Here is a 20,413-nt window from a genome sequence, read left to right as displayed (position 1 = left end):
CGCGGGCTACAGCCCACTTCTTCGGATGCATCCGAAGAAGTGGGCTGTAGCCCACGAAAGCTTATGCTCTAATAAATTTGTTAGTCTCTAAGGTGCCACAAGTACTCTTGTTCTTTTTGTGGATACAGACTAACACGGCTGCTACTCTGAAACCTGTCATTAGGTAGGAAGGATGATCTAGTGAACAGGGCACTGAACTGGGCCTAGAGACCTCCATTCAGTTCCTGGCTCCACACACTTCCTGTGTAACCCTGCAGAAGTCACTTCTTCTGCCTGTGACTCAGTTCTGTATCTGCACAATAGGGATAACAGTCCTTTCCTACCTCACAGGAGTGTGGTGAAGAGAAAATTTATTAATCATTGTGAGATGCTCAGATACTATGGTGATGAGGGCCATATATATATGCCTAGATCTATAGTTGCCTTCCACATGGGCTCAAAGATCAAATTCATCTTTCATTGACCTCAGTGAAGTTACACCAGGGACAATTATAGCCTTGTGAGTTTGAAATGGTATATATCCCTACAGAACCCATTGAGTCACAAGTGGCAGCCTTTCGCTTATAGGATGTATGCCGGTATACAGAAGGTTAGGAACTCACTAGATGAATTAGTTATTACCTATTTATATCTAAGAGCAGCTGCCAACTGAGGAAACTCTGGCAGGCCAGTTCCTGCTGAACTATGCTGCATGGGAACAAGAGAGAACTGGAGGGGAATCTGAGCTGATGTGGAGGCACAGACCTCTGTAAGTATGCCAGACTCTCATGTGGATCCACTGTGTGTACGCGCCCCCATAGGACATTCCAATGTGGGAAACACCATCTATCCCCATCGATGGAACAATTTGGGGGAAACTGGGTCCCCCAGCAGACCCCTACCATTGGGTTCTTAGCAGAGTGGGTGAGCTGGTCCATGGAAATGTTTAGGAGGTCTAAGACTGTTCATTGTGTTAATACTAAAAATAAGTTACTTTGAAGCATATCAAATCTTAAGTCTCAGCTGTGACATGACTATCGCTACTCACTTATCCTTTATTTCAAAGCGTTCATGAAGCCATCTTCTCATATACATCTGTTCTTCTGGAATATCTTTCAGTTCGATCCGATCAAGGTAAATATGAACTTTTGGGCATTCCTTACACAGAAACTCTAACAAACAAAAAAACCACAACCAAGTCTTGTAAGTATTTTTTACATGGTAGAAAAAACATTCTCCAAATAAATACAAAATAATAAAGATAGATATAGAGCAAAATGTTCAAAATGTTTAAGTGACTTTGGAACCTAAGTACCATTTTCAAAAGCACCTAAGTCACTGGGGGAATTTAGGCTTCTAAGTGACCCAGGTGCTTCTGAAAATTTTATCCATTATCTTATCCAGTGTGGAAAACCCTCCAACAATCCATCAACCCAATTGTACAACATGGAGAAAGTTCCTTCCAAATCCGAGTAGTAATCAGCTGATGTTCTGTATTGCGTGATTTGATTACCTCTGTTTCAGCATATTTTATTATATGTTATTGGTCATAAAATTATCCAGCCTATGATTTTTAGATTTTGGTTTAAACTGTTTAAGATCTAATACCCATTTCTTGTCCCTTTTAAAATAAAAAGTTACAGATTAAAAAAAAAAAAAATAGCTCCTAGCTTGAAATATTGTATAACAAAATTCAAACTACTGTACTGTAACTTCCCTGGACATCTCTAAGAGGATGTGGGTTAGAATCAAAATAACCGATAATTTAAGTGTGTAATAAATAAAAATCAAATGCAGTCCTCAAAACATGCACTTCTTCTGTCTTCTGTTAATTGCCAATAGTCACTGGGTTTGATTGGGATTACATACTTTTACATTGTATAATGCTACTGATTTCAATATCAAGTCATTCCTGATAGAATAGCGTAAAGCGAGTGAAAATTCCAACCTATTCTTAGTTGGAATGGACTGTGTAGGATTGATAGTATCTTTTACTCCCAGATCAGGTATTTCATTTACTTAACGTACACTGAATGAAAATACTTCAATAAGATTCTGGGGAAATAGCCTGAGTGGCTTGTTATGCATCCTAAATCAATAAGTTACACCCTAATGTCAGAACACAGTAATCATAGTTTGTTAAAGGAAAGTGAACTACACAGGACTTGGGTATTTTTTCCCTTTAGTTAATGTGGCTGTCTGAGATATATAAAGGACTCTTTTATACTGGCATCACCCGAGTCAAGTTGTAGGTGATGCCAGTTGTAGGTGATGTTAGTTGTAGGCGGTGAATCTTGGCTTCTCTGTGTTCTTGATAGAGAACAGGGTATACTTATGTTTTTGTTTGATAATCAATATCATCTCAATGATGGTAAACTTGTTTTAAAATATAGTCACCTGGAGTTATTTCACCCCCGCTGCTTAGGAGACAGATCCTCTGACACCTCTTTACTTTTCTATTTTTATAGAGAGCATTATATTGCTTGATTGTTGCTTCTCATCTTTTTTTTTCACCTTATATTTATGCTTAGAGCAGTTCACTACGCAAATACAAAGCCAATTATGAACAGCCTAGTGGAAGCTATTACCTCAACTAAACTGTTTAAATTGTTAGATACTAGCGGATCTTACATCCTGTATTGGATTTTTTGTTGATATCACTTTGTGTTCATGAATAATGATGAAAATGTAAGTTTAAAAGGTAGTAACCATGGTGTCCCAACAGAAACCCTCAACACACCTTTTCATCCCGATACTGCATTTTTGGGGAAGGTGGCAGTACCTCAACATTTGGACAATGTTAAACTTGAAAAGGGTCCAAAAATGCCTTTATATATTATAGACAGACAACAGATGGAAAACAGATGGCCACAGTGCATCTAATAAGTGGCTGTAATTTTACTTTGTGAACAGTGTAGCCATGCAAGATATGGGGTATTTTGAGGTATAGTTAAAACTTGAGCAAAGAGTCAGAGGCATATGCACCACATCATAGCCTGTCACAGCTGAAACCCATCCTTATTCTTGCACAACCACAACAGTATCTATTATGTGGTACCATGCTGCAAAAACTATACTTGCCAGATCTTAGTATTCCCTGACATTTTTTTTTAAATGTGAGGATGGGGAGGGTGCACAATGAAACCACACATGACATCTTGATGTGGGAATATGAGATACAGGACAAAATTTTTAGAAGGTGGCACAGACTGTCTCTTTAGAGGAAAACAGTTTCTAAGTATTTCAATTTTCACACATTTAAGATTTTGAAATACTTTAACAAAACAAATGAGAGATCCATATCTTAGATTCTAATCCTGAAACTAATGGAGTGGGGATGCCTAAGAGTACACAATTCATATTTTAAAACCAAAGGGGCTTTATCTGTGTCTTAATAAATGCTAATAACTAACTTTCATTAGGGAACAACTCATCCTCTGGGCAAGGGAGAGAAGCCTTAACATGGAACTTTCTAAAATATGCAAAAATGGATTATAGGAAACAAATGGTTGGAATGGTTGTATCAAAACAAATGGTCATATCAAGTCTTTTTTCAACTTGATTTTATGCAGCATTTTACCATATATACCAGAATTTCTCAAACTCAGGTCCCCAGACCCCTAGAGGTCCCCGAGGGTACTCCAGGGGGTCTGCGGTCCCTGCTGATCAATGCCTCCCCATCCCCCACATCTTCCGGGGGGCTACTGAAGCCAAACCGGGAGATTTTAGGTGCTAAACATCCGGCAGTGCAGCAGGGCCAAGGCAGGCTTCCTACCTGCCCTGGCTCTGTGCTGCTCCCGGAAGCGGCCGGCACATTCCTATGGCCTCTGGGGATGGGGAGGCACCAGGGGGTCTCTGCACGCTGCCCCCTCCCCAAGCGCCGACTCCACAGCTCCCATTGGCCAGGAACTGCAGCCAATGGGAGCTGCGGGGGGTGGTGTCTGCGGGCAGGGATGGGGCGCAGAGACTCCCTGGTCCCCTCCGCCTGGGAGCCGCTGCCCAGAGATATGTGCCGGTCACTTTCCAGAGCTGCCCGAGGTAAGCGCCACCCGGCTGGAGCCCACACCCTGAACCCCCTGCTGTACCCCAACCCCCTGCCCCAGCCCTGAGCCCGCACCGCATCCCACACCCAAACTCCCTCCCAAAGCCCACACCCAAACTCTCTCCCAGAGCCCACACCCTGCACCTCCTCCCACACCCAAACTCCCTCACAGAGCCCACACCCTGCACCTCCTCCCACACCCAATTCCCTCCCAGAGCCCGCAGCCCGCACCTCCTACTGCACTCCAATACCTTACCCCATTCTGGCGAAAGTGAGTGAGGGTGGGGGGGGAGAGTGAGTGATGGAGGGAAGGGGGATGTAGTGAGAGGGGGTGGGAAGAGCTGGGGCAGGGGTGTGGCCTGAGCAGGGGGGCTGGTGGGTCCCTGAAAAATTTTACTTCAAAATGGGGGTTCTTGGGTTGCTAACGTTTGAGAACCACCACTATATACAAATGTATCCATTTACCTTTAAAAGATATTAAAAATATTGTTCTGGAGTATGGTGGAACTTTTATAGTGTACATTTATCATTTCAAGTTTTATTTTATGATTTTATTCTACAAATAGCTCTTTCCTGACATTTATTTATAAACAATTAAGTAAAAACATAAACAAAACCCCAACCAGTCTAAAATAGCATTTCAAAACCATTGATAACAGCCATATGGCATTTTTACAACTATTATCAAACTCTGTAGAAGAATATTGATTAGCTCCCAATGTCATTGTAAAATAGCAAAGGACTATATTACCCCATTACTGTACTGATAACAAAAGGGAATAGAACATATGTAGATCAATAGAAGCAAACAGAAAAAAATGTTTCAAAGTTTCTGTAGTTTTAGCCATATAGCTAAACAAAGGAGGATTTGATTCCTCATGATTTGCTGCTCAAAAACAATGTGATTTTTTAATCAAACCTAAAAAGAAACTGTTCTTTCCTGGCAAAGAAATTCCATATATCTGAGCACTGATGCTGCCTCTCCCCAGCAAGTGCCAATGCATGTGTCCTAAACCTTCCTACCCATCAAGGTTTCCTCACTATGTAAACCTAATTCCTTCACTCATATCTGCATCAAACTCACCCTTGCAGCTGGATGGCCAGATTGGCCTGCATCCAAGGCTGCTGTGCTACTTTCTTATCTGTCGCTACAAGTGTTAAAAGATCCTTTCCCTCCCCACCCTAATCCCCTTGCTCTCAGCCCCAGGACCATTTTTAAACTGCCCTCCAGTACATCTATACAAAATGCTCAAATGCAAACAATCATGCCAGCTACTTGAGCTATTTTTATTATGCTATTCATTAGGCTTTAATGTGACTAATCCATTTTTTTATTTTTTAGACATACAATGTCACTGCAACTACTTAAGTACACCAATGGATAAAAACAATTTATTGAGCTGTCGCTTTTGAGAAGAAACAGATGGATTTTATCACTATAATCTCCAGAAATTTGTGGTAGTCCCATGACCCTTAATTTCACATCAGTTTAACTCCCAAAAGGCTTTTGTAATTAAGCTAAGAAACCTTATTGTAGCAATTTATTATGCACAAATTAAATTCAACTTTAGGGCTGTTGGCCCTAAAAACCAACATTTGACAGGCTTTGCAAATCTCAGATATCACCAGAATTTGTTACAATAAACAGGAGGAACAAACAAGTCTGAACTTTTCTGCAAAAGATACAACATAATTGAGAATCATGCACTGTATCAAACTTTTGATTGGGGACAACTTTAGTTATGATCATAAATCAAGAACCAAGTATAATATGTGTTAAATGAACATTAATAATTCACATGGGACCAAAGTGTACTGACTCTCATATGGGAGATAACTTGCTAATAAAAGCTTTCAGTCTTACAAAATGATTTAGCAGCAACTTAAGATCTAAAAGCACAAAACTTTTATAATGATACTAATGACCAATCAAAGCAAGAGGAAGGAAAATATGGCAATTTACTATGTTTTAAGGGCAAGAATGTTAAATTCATTAGTACACAGTGAAATTCCAAGCCCAGTATACAAGAAAGAATTCATGGTAACATAGCACACAGAGTTATAATGTATTATTTGGATTCTTAAAAACGTCACTGATAGTCTCCAAGGGACAATCAGATCCCAAATGTATTTCAGTCTTAAACAAATATCTAGTCAATGGTATTTCACTAGCTAGGCCTCCAGTAAAATTCCACCACTTTTTATATATTCATACCATATTTTCAAAATAGATTAACATTTTTAGTCCTCTGTATCGAGGAAGGCAAAGACGAGTCCATAAAAGATTAACTGCAAAGCAAAAACCAAACACTCCCCGAAACACAAAAATACTGTTTATATAAATATAAAACTTCCACTGAATGATGTATATGAAAAGCCTCAAACTCTTCTCTCCCCAGAAATTAGTTTTTTGTGGACTCATACTGTCACAGATGGATTCCAAATAATTGTGTTTATTGACTATGTACAAATATACACAACCTAGCTACCTATGTACACTGCTGCTGTGACTGGGTTCTGGTGGCTTCTGCAATAGAAGACTGGGAGACCTGTAGTGGGTCAAACTATTTAAAGAAATATTACCCAATTTCTATACACTATATAGTCTTCCCCCCTTTGCATGAAAGGACATACAAAATATTATAAATGTATTACTTTATAAAGTACTAATACATACACTACAAATTAAGTTTGAGGGGTGGTTAAAGACTTCTTTCTAAATAATGTCTCATAGGCATAGCAACAGTTTCTGAAAGTGCCTGCACTTTCTGGTATAGCTGTATCAACAGCATCTTCCTGCTCTGAAGTGTTAGGGTCGTTTGTAGAAGAAACAGGGATACAAGGCTCACTGGCACTATCACAAGTCACTGTCTGTAGCCGTACTGAAGGCTCAGTATTTTCAATAGGCATCACAGGTGTAGAATATCTTGTTGAATTTGTGCTCAAAAACTGGTTTATGTGTCTTTTCCATTACATATTTGGTGCTACTTCTACCCAATAAGACAGGGGACTCATCTGTGATGTAATCACACTAGGCTTCCATGAATTCTTGGAAATTGCTAAGATTTTTTCCTCCTCCATGAAGGTGCGCAGTGGGACTATTTGTGGCCATTGGATCACACTGTTTCTTTCAAATGTCCTTCTGTAGATCAGGTTTTAACAAGTCTAGGTGAGATTTTAAATTATGACCCATAAACATTGTTGGTCCCTGATTTGTAGTAGCATGTACTGAATTCCTATAGGCCAATGGAAAATCTACAAACCTGTTTGCAAGCTACCTTCATCCAGGATTGTAGCATGAATCACTTGCTTGAGTATCTGAATAAATCTTTTGACTGATCCCTTTGTGGCAGGATGGTAAAAATATAATGTGACATATGTGACAGGTTCAGTCACAGAGACCCCCTTGGGACTGTCACCTGATGTGTTGGAATTACCTTTGAGCCCGTTTTCCTTGCCAGCTTGGGACTTCAGAACCCTGCCTTGCTGAGCCAGACACTCTAGCCTGCTGTAACACAGACCCAGGTCTGGTCCACGCCCCCAAAGCTGAAGACGTTAACCAAAAACTGCTCAGCAGGTCACCTATCTCCAACACCGGACACCTAGTTCCCAATGGGATCCAAACCCCAAATAAATCCGTTTTACTCTGTATAAAGTTTATACTGGGTTCCAATAAGCTTCTTTCACAGACTAGACTCCTTCCTAGTCTGGGCCCAGTCCTTTCCCCTAGTACAGTCCTTGTTAGTTCCAACAGCCTCTGTTTTCCACCTAAGATGTTTTTCTCATGACTGCAGCCCCCTTTGTTCTGTTCCACTCCCTTTTATAGCTTTGGCACAAGGTGGGAATCTTTTGTCTCTCTGGGTCCCCACCCCTCCTTCTAAATGGAAAAGTATCAGATTTAAGATGGATTCCAGTATCATGTGACATAGTCACATATTCTGTGAGACCTCATTCTTCATTACCCACATTTACAATCAATTGTCCTAGTCAATGGGAGCCATCAAGATTCTAAACCACCATCAATGGCAAACACTTTGCATATTTACAATAGGATCTCACAGTTATACTTCATATTTCTAGCTTCAGATACAAGAATGATACATACATACAAATAGGAGGAATATATTCAGTAGGTTATAACCTTTGTTATGATACCTTACAAGAGACCTTTTGCAGAAAGCATATTCCAGTTACATCATATTCACACTCATAAGCATATTTCCATGAAACATATGCAGTGCAACGTCAACATGTTTGATACCATTTCTTCAGACAAACAACTGGAACTCTTTGTATGTGAACTGAGTTCCATTGAAACTTACAGTCTGTTCAGGAATTCCTGTCCTTGAAAACAAAAGTTTTAACACTTCCACTGAACTAGCTCAATTCATACAGAATACTCCAGGCCATTTAAAATGAGCATCTATTGCAACCAAACACATATGTCCCATAAATGGTTCAAACAATCTGTAAGGACTTGTTGCCACAAGGTAGTTGGACACTCCAAAGGATGCAATGGAGCATGTACTGAGTTTGCTGACAACCCTGACACTGTTTTGCCATTTTCACTATTTGTCTATCAATCCCAGGCTAGCACACAAAACTCCTGGCCAGGACATTCACTTTTGCAATTCCCAAATGTCCTTTGGGTAATTCTTGTAGTTTGAGAGACTTTGGCTAAATAGGAATAACCACTCTAGTGTCACATATTATGCAATCTTTTCAAGCTAAGAAAACTGGACACAGTTATTTGTGTGCCTGAGTCCATCCACTCATTGTAATGTCATGAACTTTAGCCAGTACTGGATCATTTTGAATTTCACATTGTATCATGGCATTTGTTACTGGCAAGGGCTCAATTTGTGCCATATAGAACATATTTACTCTCTGTGCCTCCACTTCATTATCCTTTCCTGCCACTTCTGATGGCAGATGTGATAAACAATCTGCATTACCATGTTGGCTGGTACCATTGAACTTAATATTGGAACAGTGAGCACCCAAGAATGTTGCCCATTTCTGTCACTGTGCTGCAGTGATTGCCTGTACTCCTTTTCTAAAAACTGAAAATAGCAGTTGATCTGTAACAAAAGTATATTGTTTCCTATAGAGATACGGGTGAAACTTTTTAACTCCCTAGACTAAACTCAGCCCTTCTCTATCAATTTGAGCATTGTTACATTCTGCTGAGGTAAGCGATCTAGAAGCAAAGACAATAGGCTTTTTCAGTATGATCTTCCATTACACATGAAATTACTGCTCCTATTCCATACAAGGAAGTGTCACAAGCTAAATTAATAGAAAATATGCCTTTAAGTGAGTAAATATGCCTTTAAGTGAGCTCAAATTATATGAGCTTCTTGGCTTCATCAAAAGCCTTGTTACACTGTAGGGACCAAAGCTATTTCTGTCCGTTGGGTCACAATTCATTCAGGAGGTGTAACACTGTTGCTGCATGAGGTAGGAACCTATGCTAATAACTGACCATCCTCAGAAAGGAGTGTGATTGACACATTTTGCATTACGGGTGCCTTAAGGATAGTTTCAGCTTTTTCTTGGAATTTACAGAAACCATCTTTGTCAATGATGTGGCCACTACATGCTACTGAATCTTTGAAAAATTCACATTTTCTCTTAGTTGCTTCAAGACCATATTCAGCCAGCCTTGCGAGTACCTTTGGGAGGTTCTCAAAGTGGTGTACATCACTAGATCCTGTGACCAGTTAATCATCCAAACAACACTGAGTACTCGGAACACCCTAATTCCTGATACGGGTCTTGCTACTAAAAAGTGGGTGCTGACTATTCCAAACACTACCCTGTTATATTGAAATAAGACCTTTTGTGTGTTAATTGTGAGGTACTTCTTCTCACTGTCTTCAATCTCCATTTTTAGATGGGCTCGGGCTAGATTGATCTTGGAGAACAGCATACCACCAGTTATTGAGGCAAACATATTCTCTATTCTAGGTAAAGAATACTGGGTTAATGGTAACCTTGAAATGCTCACAGATAAGGACAGCCCCATTCTTTTTCAGCATTGGCACAACAAAGGTGTTTCATGTGCTCCAGTTAACCTGTATACCTGGATGAGGATCATCACATCCTCAATGCTAATTGTTGCATCCTTGCTTTCAGTACAACATTAAGAATATGGGAAACCACACTGGCAAAGTTGGCATTCCACATAACCGTGTTTATTAACTACGTAAAACCAAAAGACCTAGGTACCTATGTTCACCGCTGCTCTGAGGGTTCTAATGGCTTCTGCAATTGAAGATAGAGGGCTACTAGAGAGCTCCCAAACTATTTAAAACACAATAACCAGTTCCTACCTATATACTACAATATATATCAATATCAGATCCGGATTTCCCCTTTAACCTTGAAGGACCTTGGCAATGTTTGGAACACACTGAACATGACATCACAGGAGGTTGAAATCTGACTTGAAGCAGATTTTATTAATAGAAATAAAATTCAAAATGTAACCTTTTAGCAATAGAATATTGAAAGTTGTGGTATATAAGCCCTGCCTGTTATGGTGACAACTCATGTCAATAAAGCTCTTGTCCAAACTGCAAGTGTCATCCGTTAGTTATTTTATAATGTTTTTTACTTTGCGGTTCATACAATCATTAGTCTAGACTGAACCTTTAGACTCAAACCATTATTAATGGATTTGATTTGTAGAGTAAGACATACTATCTCACTGCTTTTTACTGTTTTATATCCAAAATTAGCAACCAATAAGTAAATCAAACATTAATTATGAGTGCCAGAGTATCTCTCAGATTCACATCTGTAACCATCTTGAATCCAGTTGACAGAAAACCCTTTCACGGCTGGTTCTAGTGAAAAATGGTGACATTCCATTGCAATGTTGGCTGCTGAAAGGCAGCAACCTTGTACAGGGAAATAGCATTGTGGGGAAGGGGACATTCTGTCTGACAATCCAGGGAACAATTACTTGATTAAAGATAAATCCATCATGAAATTGTTAATCTCTTAAGGCCAAAGAAAACAGGCAATTAGAAACTTCTAAATTACAGGATCTCTTCAGGAAATTACATGTAGATCGAGGTTCCCAAGACATGTAGCTCTAGAGATGGAGGCTGTCAAATAATTAGATTTTGCTATTCTAAAAAGGTAAGTGGCACACTATTAGCACAGGAGATCAGACAGTTGAAAGGGCTAATGCAAACTGTTTAGCTGAAACAAGACAATATTTGACAGAGAACAGTAGTATTTACAGGGCCTTGTTCACTGAATAAACCCCTTCCATTCTGTCAGATAGACTGAAAATATACGGTAAATACTCTCCTCTAGTGTAGAGACACACTGTGAGAGATTTGAAGCTGCTCTGTAATAACATATGAATACTGTATGTTGGGCAGATTACTGGGATACTTACTGTGTGAATATACTGGGTTAGCTCAATAGAAGGCTGTTTGGAAAAAACAGGCTGGAAGGAAAAGAATAGCTCAAGATTGCCACCTCTTAACAAACATCATTCACGGACAATGCCAGAACTGTTAGCTTGATGTTTCTACCTCTCCTCCAGCAAACCTACAAAACTGATTCTGATCAGCTCCGGAAAAGGCCCAGGAACACAGAAGAACTCTGGCAAGGTTGAAAAGAGACACTCCCTGAAGACAGGGGCAGTTGTTATTCAGGGGAACCAGCCACACACAGGATCCTGTTGGGGTGCCTAAAGAAGTCAGGCCTGCCTAGATTATCATCAGAGGATTATGAGCCTTTAGGTAAAACAGATGCGTGTAGACTATTGCTTTAAAATCCTTTTGTGTGGCTCCTACTACAAAACAAAACATATTTCAGAAGGCTGTTTTGTATACCACTGGCCACAGACTACCAAAGGGAAAAACCACAAGTGTCCAAACTCAGTCAGACCTGCAGCATAATAATGGTTGATGCACAGGGTACCTTAGCCCAGGTCCTAATCTAAGAGTGTGATACACCTCTACCCCGATATAACGCTGCCCTCGGGAGCCAAAATATCTTACCGCGTTATAGGTGAAACCGCATTATATCGAACTTGCTTTGATCTGCCGGAGCGCACAGCCCCGCCCCCGGAGCACTGCTTTACAGCGTTATATCCGAATTCGTGTTATATCGGGTTGCGTTATATCGGGGTAGAGGTGTAATTGCTAAATTCCACCCAAGACAGGTAAAGGTATGAGGCTTCACACCTGGGGGGGGGGGGGGGGAGGTGAAGTGTGTGCACTCAGAGACCAGTAAGGAGTCAAAGGTGCAGCAGCTAGCTCCATAAACTGTGACAGACATCAGACATGCTCAGAAAAGCCTGATTTTTTCCATTAATCTGAATGGATTTTCTATAGAAAAGACTACCACAGGGTATATGCACACTCCAGAAACTGATATTATTGGGAAAGTATTTTATTAGATTATTTTCATATGACCAAAGAGAAGCACATTATTCATTGTTAAACTGCTGAAAGACTTAGCATATGACTATTACCACAACACATTACTTTTGTTACGATCCTGACTGGCAAAAACTTAATGCATGTACCTAAATGTATGCATGTTAATAGTTCCATTTACATCAATGACATACATACAAGGATACCAGCATTTTCATTAACCACCAGGTTGCCAGAATTAATCTTTAACATATGGTTCTACCATTATGTCTCTATTCCTATATAGAATAAACACAGCATATTACCACTTAAGCTTTAATATTATCTTTTTACCTACCCCAGGTTAAAGCTCTGTTAATTTAAAAAAAATATTCTCCAATACCTCTCTCAGGGTAAAACTATGGTTTTTGTTTTTTAAAAAGTCATGTGATATGGTAAAACATAGCAAAACTGACATTCAAGCTAAAAGTTTCTTAAATGAAAATTCCTCCCGCATCTTTCAAGTGGAAAGTTTACACCAAGAAATATGAGCATTATTTTTATTTTAGCTTGTACATATTCATGGGTTGTTCATGGCATCTAGTTATTTAGTCATATTTAAAAGCCAGCCACATACTCAGGTCAATTACTTTCTGCAGCACTGAATTCCACATGCCGACAATACGCAGCATCAAGAATGGTAGTGTCTTCTTTACTTCCCCTGCTCTAAATTCATTGTTCTTTGATTTTTGCTAAGTGTCCCTTTGCTCTTTTATATTAAGGGACAGGTTGAAGTGATGTGGCTTGATCATTTCTCACTGTGAACATCATCATTCCAATTAGCTATTCAAGCCCCTCTCACTCTTCTCTTTAACAGGTTAATCATCTAGTTTCAGATTCTTACATCGTATCTCTAGCTATCTCGATTACCTTTCTTTGGAGCTTAAGACATAAAAGGTGAAATAAAATGTGGACAGTGCTCCTGATGAGGATTATTTTCTATATCTCTGATTTCTTTTTATTGCCGCTGCACTCCGGCTAACCCACTATTACCTCCTCAATATGACTATTTCCTATCTGTTAGCCATCTCTTAATTCACAAGATATTGACCATTAACCCATAGCAATTCAATCTTCATTAATCATCTTCTGAAGGTTTTAATCTAAATGCTTTTGAAAAATCCTGGAAATTATTCTCACTGGGTTACTTATCTACCATTTTATTAGATTGTACCAAAAATTTAAGGAATAAGAAAGGCATCATTTTCCTTCAAGGATGTCAAACTGGTTTAATCCTTTCAGGTTATATTGATCAAAATGCTGCAGTAACTATAAAACAAAACAAAACCTTTCAGACCATGTTGTCTGGAACTGCGATAGGGCTGTCAGTAATTCTCAGGATTTCCTTTGGCTCCTTTAACACAGAGTCTATCTTTATGTCACTTGCTATTTTTATTCAGTGTTTATCATTGTCAGACGCTACTACTTCACACTTTATTTAATCTAGAATCCCCAGATAAATACCATCTGCTTGTGTTAAAAACCCCAGGCAGAGTATATAAAGATGCAAATATGAATTTAGTGTTCATTGAAGTACCAATGACAACACTGGAGTCTAACAGAGATTATTAAAAATAAACAGGTAACTAGCAGTGCAAGCTTCCCCACACTGGTCCACCAAACTTTCTCATCCCTTACTAGGAGATACCAACTTTAGAGGTGTGGGAGAAGATAGTTTTGTGTAACCACCACTTGTTTGCACTGATGGCTCCAGGCAGTGATGTGATGTCCCCAAGAAACTTGATTGAGACCACTCACTCATGTCACAAGAGGCAATGAATAACCAACAAAATAGAAAGAACTTTCAGTCAGTGATTGGGGTTGGATGTGATGCAGTACGACAGAGGTAAGGAGCCCTGCACCAACTCTGCTATAGTTAAGATTAAAACCAGCTTTATGTTTAAAGCTCGACTCTTCTAAGTACTCTAAAATCTGCATGGTTACTCAGATTGCCTTTAAATTTTGTGTGCCTCGTGGGGGCATGGGGTTTGGTCAGTGATCCAAATTTGGGGCTATTTAAACAAGGAGTTCTCAAGACATAGCCCTGGAATCAAACAGCTTTTCTTAAAACTAACATGTTCTGGCAGCAAATTTTTGTGCAGATACAGATCAAACCAGGGCTGACATAATCACACGAGGGTCTCAAGTGCTTGTGAGCGACTCCAATAGAGTGCATGCCATCCATTAGCCTTTAAAATATTATTAGCCAAAGAGTTTAGTTATTTAATTAGGCACTTCAACCTTTGCAATGTTTGGCGTTGCACCAAACAGATTACACTGAGCATACACAGACAGAGGAGCCAACGGGATTTAGTGCTGAAAGTTTCACATCAGCTGGATGGCTCAAGATAAGCACTACTCCTGAAACTGGCACATCCAATGAGCGTCAGTTTGAGTACCACCTCAAGCAGAAGGCATACTGCTAAAAATCTGTCTCTGATGGGGTGTGTGTGGGTGTAATCAAAGTATTTTAGCAAAAAAAAATTAGACATGCAAATGCTTGCTGGAAGGGGAGGGGCATTTTATGGATGGGAGAATGGGAGCAACAGGAGTCAGGGGGGTTGTGCCTACCTCAACAGGAGGCGGGTGGAAGAGGTGAGGGACACGGGGAAGGGAGTGGCAGGAGAATAGGGGCAGGGCTGCCTCACACCTACATTCTCGCCTTCTGAGTGTGGGGCAAGATCTGGGTGGGTCTGAGCCCCACTCACTACCTTTGTGTGCGTGCCAGGACCATCTAGGAGGGTCACAGCCCCTCTCCCTGCTGAGATATGAGGACCTTGCCTCTCTGGGGGTGTCTGAACCCCATTCCCTGTGCTCCTGTGTGTGTGCCAGGATCTTGGGGGGTGGGGCCTAACCATTTATGTCCCCCTTCATGTGAGCCAGGTACTGGAGAGGACTTGCCTTTCGGGGATGGGCTGAGCCGTTCTTCTCATCGTCCTTCTCTCTGAAGTGCTCTTTGATAACTGCCCTTCTGGGGATGTCTACTCCCATGTGTGTGTACCAAGATCTGGGGACGCCCTGCCTCTCTGGGTGGGGAGTTACGAACAAGCATGCTTGGAGCATGCACCAAAAACACATTGCTGAGACTGGGGTGAGGAATAGAGGACAGGTATTCTTGGCACAATTTTTAAACGAAGGTCTGAGGGAAAGCTGACAGGGGTGGAGGAGCACATGGTTCAGACAGAGACATCTCTTAGGGAAGGATTTATTAAAGGAGATACTCTATATCCTAGTAAAGAGAAGAGGACAGAAGTTGATAAAGTACAAGTAGGAACTGAAGCAAAATACTTCAATCAGTGGTGCCAGTAAACCAGGGGTTCCCAAACTTGGTTTGCGGCTTGTTCAGGGTAAGACCCTGGTGGGTCGCAATACGCTTTGTTTACCTAAGCGTCCGCAGGTACGGCTGCTCGCAGCTCCCAGTGGCTGTGGTTTGCTATTCCCAGCCAATGGGAGCTGCGGGAAGTGGTGGCTCAGCCCGCACCGCTTCCTGCAGCTCCCATTGGCTGAGAACGGCAAACTGTGGCCACTGGGAGCTGCGAGTGGCCAGACCTGCGGACACTCAGGTAAACAAAGGCTCTTGTGACCCGCCAAGGGCTTACCTTGAACAAGCCACGAACCAAGTTTGGGAACCCCTGCAGTAGACAGTCAAGATGCTCTCAGAGCACTCTAAGAAGAAAAAGCTGCTGCAGAGAAGCTAAATGAATGCATCAGTTTTCACTGCAGAAGATGTGAGGGAGATTCCATACCTGAGCCATCTTTTTAGGTAACAAATCGGAGGAAGTGTCCCAGATTGAGATGTCAATAGATAAGTTTTTGGAACAGATTGATAAATTAAACAGTAATAAGTCACCAGGACCAGATGGTATTCACCCAAGAATTCTGAAGGAACTCAAAGATGAAATTGCAAAACTACTAATTGTGGTATGTAACCTATCACTTAAGTCAGCCTCTGAAACAGCTGACTGGACAGTAGCTAATATAATTTTGATTTTTAAAAAAAGCTCTAGAGGCAATCCTGGCAATTACAGGCTGGTAAGCCTAAATTCAGTACCAAGCAAATTAGTTGAAAGTAAAGAACAGAATTATTAGACACATAGATGAAAATGATAGGTTGGGGAAGAGTCAACACAGCTTTTGTAAAGGAAAATCATGCCTCACCAATCCATTAGAATTCTCTGAGGGAGTCAAAAAGCATGGGGACAAGGTGATTCAGTGGCTATAGTGTACTTGGATTTCAGAAAACCATCAACAAGGTCCCACATCAACAGTTCTTAAGTAAACTAAGCTGTCATGGGATAAGAGGGAAGGTCCTCTCCTGGATCCGTAACTGGTTAATAGATAGGAAACAAAGGGTAGGAATAAATGGTCAGTTTTCACAGTGAAAAGAGGTAAATCGCAGGGTTCACCAAGGATCTGTACTGGAACCTGTGCTGTTCAACATGTTCACAAATGATCTGGAAAAGTGGGTGAACAGTGAGGTGGAAAAATTTGCAGATGCTACAAAATTATTCAAGATAGTTAAGTCCAAAGCTGACAGTGAAGAATTACAAAGGACTCTTATTTAAACTGGGTGTCTGAGTGCCAAAAGAGCAAATGAAATTCTATGTTGAAAAGTGCAAAGAACTGGGGGGTCACCTGATGGAATTAATAGGCAGCAAGTTTAATACAAATAAAAAGAAATACAGTAACTCCTCACTTAACGTTGTAGTTGTGTTCCTGAAAAATGCTACTTTAAGCGAAACAATGTTAAGCGAATCCAATTTCCCCATAAGAATTAATGTAAATGGGGGGGTTAGGTTCCAGGGAAATTTTTTTCCGACAGACAAAGGACTATAATATATATACACACACAAACAGTATAAGTTTGAAACAAACAATTTAATACTGTACACAGCAATGATGATTGTGAAGCTTGGTTGAGGTGGTGAAGTCAGAGGGTGGTATATTTCCCAGGGAATGCCTTACTGCTAAATGATGAACTAGCACTCGGCTGAGCCCTCAAGGGTTAACACATTGTTTTTAATGTAGCCTCACACTCTACAAGGCAGCACAAATGGTGGGAGGGGAGACAGCATGGCAGAGAGAGACAGAGAGACACACTGTGTATGTGAGAGAGTTGCCCCTTTAAGTATCCTGACCGCACTCTAAGTACATTGCCTTTTAAAGTAGATTAGCAAGTTGAGACAGCAGCTGCTGCTAGCAAGCTCCCTCCGTCCTGTGATCCCTGTCATGTCCCCCGCCCCTCCCGTAGAGATAAGGTACAGAGGCGGGGGGGGCAGGAGTGGGGGAGGGAAACACCCTGACATTAGCACCCCTCTTCCCCGCTCCCTCTGCACAGCAAGCAGGAGACTCCTGGGAGCAGCTCCAAGACAGAGGGCAGGAGCAGCACACAGCAGTGGGGGGAGGGACAGTTGAACTGCCAGCAATTGATAGCCAGCGGCTGCCTCACAGGGAACTTAGAAGAGCGGGGAGCTGATAGGGGGGCTGCCGGCCCTCCCTGGTTCCAAGCCCCCACCAGCTAGCTGCAACGGGCTGCTCTTCCTGCAAGCAGTGAACAAAGCAAGAGGCTGCCAAACAATGTTATAAGGGAGCATTGCGCAACTTTAAACAAGCATGTTCTCTAATTGATCAGCAACGTAACAATGAAACAACGTTAACCAGCACAACTTTAAGTGAGGAGTTACTGTACTTCTCCATAGAATGCATAGTCAACCTGTGGAACTTGTTGCCATGGGATGTTGTGAAGGCCAAAAGTATAATCGGGTTAAAAAAATAATTAGATAAGTTAACGGATGATAGGTACATCAACGGCTATTAGGGACGCAAACCCATGCTCCAGGTGTCCCTAAACTTCCAACTGCCGGAAGCTGAGACTGGATGACAGAGGATGACTCAGAATTGATTATAAAAAGTAATTTTCCCTCTGCTGATATTCACACCTTCTTGTCAGCTGTTGGAAATGGCCAACATCCACCTTGATTGCATTGGCTCGTTAGCATTACAAAAGTAATTTTCCGTCTCTTGATATTCACCCCTTCTTGTCAACTGTTGAGAATAGGCCACTTCCCCCTTAATTGAATTGCCTCATTAGCATTGACCCGCCACTTTGTAAGGCAACTCCCATCTTTTCATGTGCTGTATATATATACTACTTACTGTATTTTTCGCTCCATGCATCTGATGAAGTGGGTTTTAGCCCTCGAAAGTTTATAACCAAATAAATTTGTTACTCTCTAACGTGCCACAAGGACTCCTCGTTTTTCTTTTCCAGAATTGACTGTAAATTCTGTCAAATGGTCTGTAATTCCCTCTGAAGCATCTATCACTGGCCATTGTCAGAGACACGATACTGGGCTAGATCAGAGGTGGGCAAACTACAGGCCGGGGGCCACATCCGGTCCGTGGGACCTGCCTGGCCCTTGAGCTCCCGTCCGGGGAGGCTAGACCCCGGCCCTTCCCCTGCTGGTCCCCCTCCCCTGCAGCTTCAGCTCACTGCGCTGCTGGTGCAATGCTCTGGGCGGCGGGGCTGTGAGCTCTTGCTGTGCAGTACAGCTGCAGAGCCGCTGCCTGACCCAGTCTCTGTGTGGCGTGGTGGCATGGCTGGCTCCAGCCGGGTGGCACGGCTGTCTGTCCTGGTGCTCTGGGAGGCACGGCTGTAGTGCTGCCAGCCACCGGTGCTCCAGGGGGTTGGATAGAGGGCAAGGGAGTTTGGGGGAGTGGTCAGGGGCGGGGGTGTGGATAGGGGTCGGGGCGGTCAGAGGGTGGGGAACAGGGGGGGTTGAATGGGGGCAAGAGTCCGAGGGGGCAGTCAGGAAAGAGGGGGGGTTGGATGGGACAGCGGGGGACAGTCGGGGCAGGGGTTCCAGGGGCCATCAGAGGACATAGAGGTGGCTGGAGTAGGGGGGGCCGTCAGGGAACAGGGGGGTTGGATGAGGCAGATGTCCTGGGGGGGGAAGGGGTGTCAGGGGGCGGGGCTGGGCCACATCTGGCTGTTTGGGGAGGCACAGTCTCCCCTAACCGGCCCTCCATACTATTTCAGAAACCCGATGTGGCCCTCAGGCCAAAAAGTTTGCCCACCCCTGGGCTAGATGGACCATTGGACTGATCTAGTACAGTTGTTCTTAGGTTCTGTTTCTTTAGTCATTTACACTGCCAACATCTTGCTTGTCTGGAGAGGCACTGTATTTTAACCATAGAGTACGTAGTGCCCACTTTACTCTCTCTCTTATGACTAAGGCTGCGAGTTTGTCACGGAGATCACAGATTCCGTGACTTTCCGGGACCTCCGTGACTTCTGCAGCAGCTGGAGCGGCTGGCCCAGGGGCCCACCTGAGGACCTCGGGCAGCCCCTGGGCCAGCCGCACCAGCCACTGCTGGGTCAGTCTCGGGCCATCACGTCTCCTCCCTCCCACCCCCGCAACAGCAGAATTTTGGGTGTGTGTGGGAGGGGGCTCAGGGCTGGGGAGCGGGAGGGGGTGAGGGCTCTGGGTGGCACTTACCGTGAGAGGCTCCCTGGAAGCGGCGACATGTCCTTCCCTCTCAGCTCCTAGCGCCACACGCTGCCTCTGCCTGCAGGCACTGCCCCTGCAGCTCCCATTGGCCACGGTTCCTGGCCAATGGGAGCTGTGGAGTCAACGCTTGGGGTGAGGGCAGCGCACAGAGCTAGAAGCCGAGGGAGGGACATGTTGCCGCTTCCAGGGAGCTGCGAGGAGCTGGGTAGGAAACCTGCCAGCCCCGCCAATCAACCCCCCCTCACCAGCGGGGTCCCGGGCCACCCCCTGAGCACCCCTGGCGCCCCTGAGCACCCGCAGCACCCCCTGGGCTACCTCCCTCCCACAAGCACCAACAGCACCCCCAAGCCACACCTCCCCTCAAGATTTAGCCAGGGGTATATAGTACATGTCATGGATAGGTCACAGGCCATGAATTTTTGTTTACTGCCCGTGAC

General features: G+C 42.8%; 1 protein-coding gene across 2 annotated transcripts in view; it reads right to left on the bottom strand.

Moving 5' to 3' along the window:
• The window catches only part of AGPAT5 (1-acylglycerol-3-phosphate O-acyltransferase 5), a 119,724-nt gene that overhangs the window by 3,305 nt on the left and 96,006 nt on the right, over window positions 1–20,413 (bottom strand). For both annotated transcript variants that reach the window (XM_005289706.5, XM_005289707.4), the window contains one exon: window positions 1,028–1,151. In XM_005289706.5, the coding sequence (XP_005289763.1) occupies window positions 1,028–1,151 (124 nt within the window). The remainder of the gene's footprint in view (window positions 1–1,027; window positions 1,152–20,413) is intronic.

Source organism: Chrysemys picta, chromosome 3 (assembly GCF_011386835.1).
Source record: "Chrysemys picta bellii isolate R12L10 chromosome 3, ASM1138683v2, whole genome shotgun sequence".
Taxonomy (NCBI): Eukaryota; Metazoa; Chordata; order Testudines; family Emydidae; genus Chrysemys; species Chrysemys picta.
The sequence above is the reverse complement of the archived record's forward strand: the minus strand, read 5'-3'. Positions and strand labels throughout refer to the sequence as shown.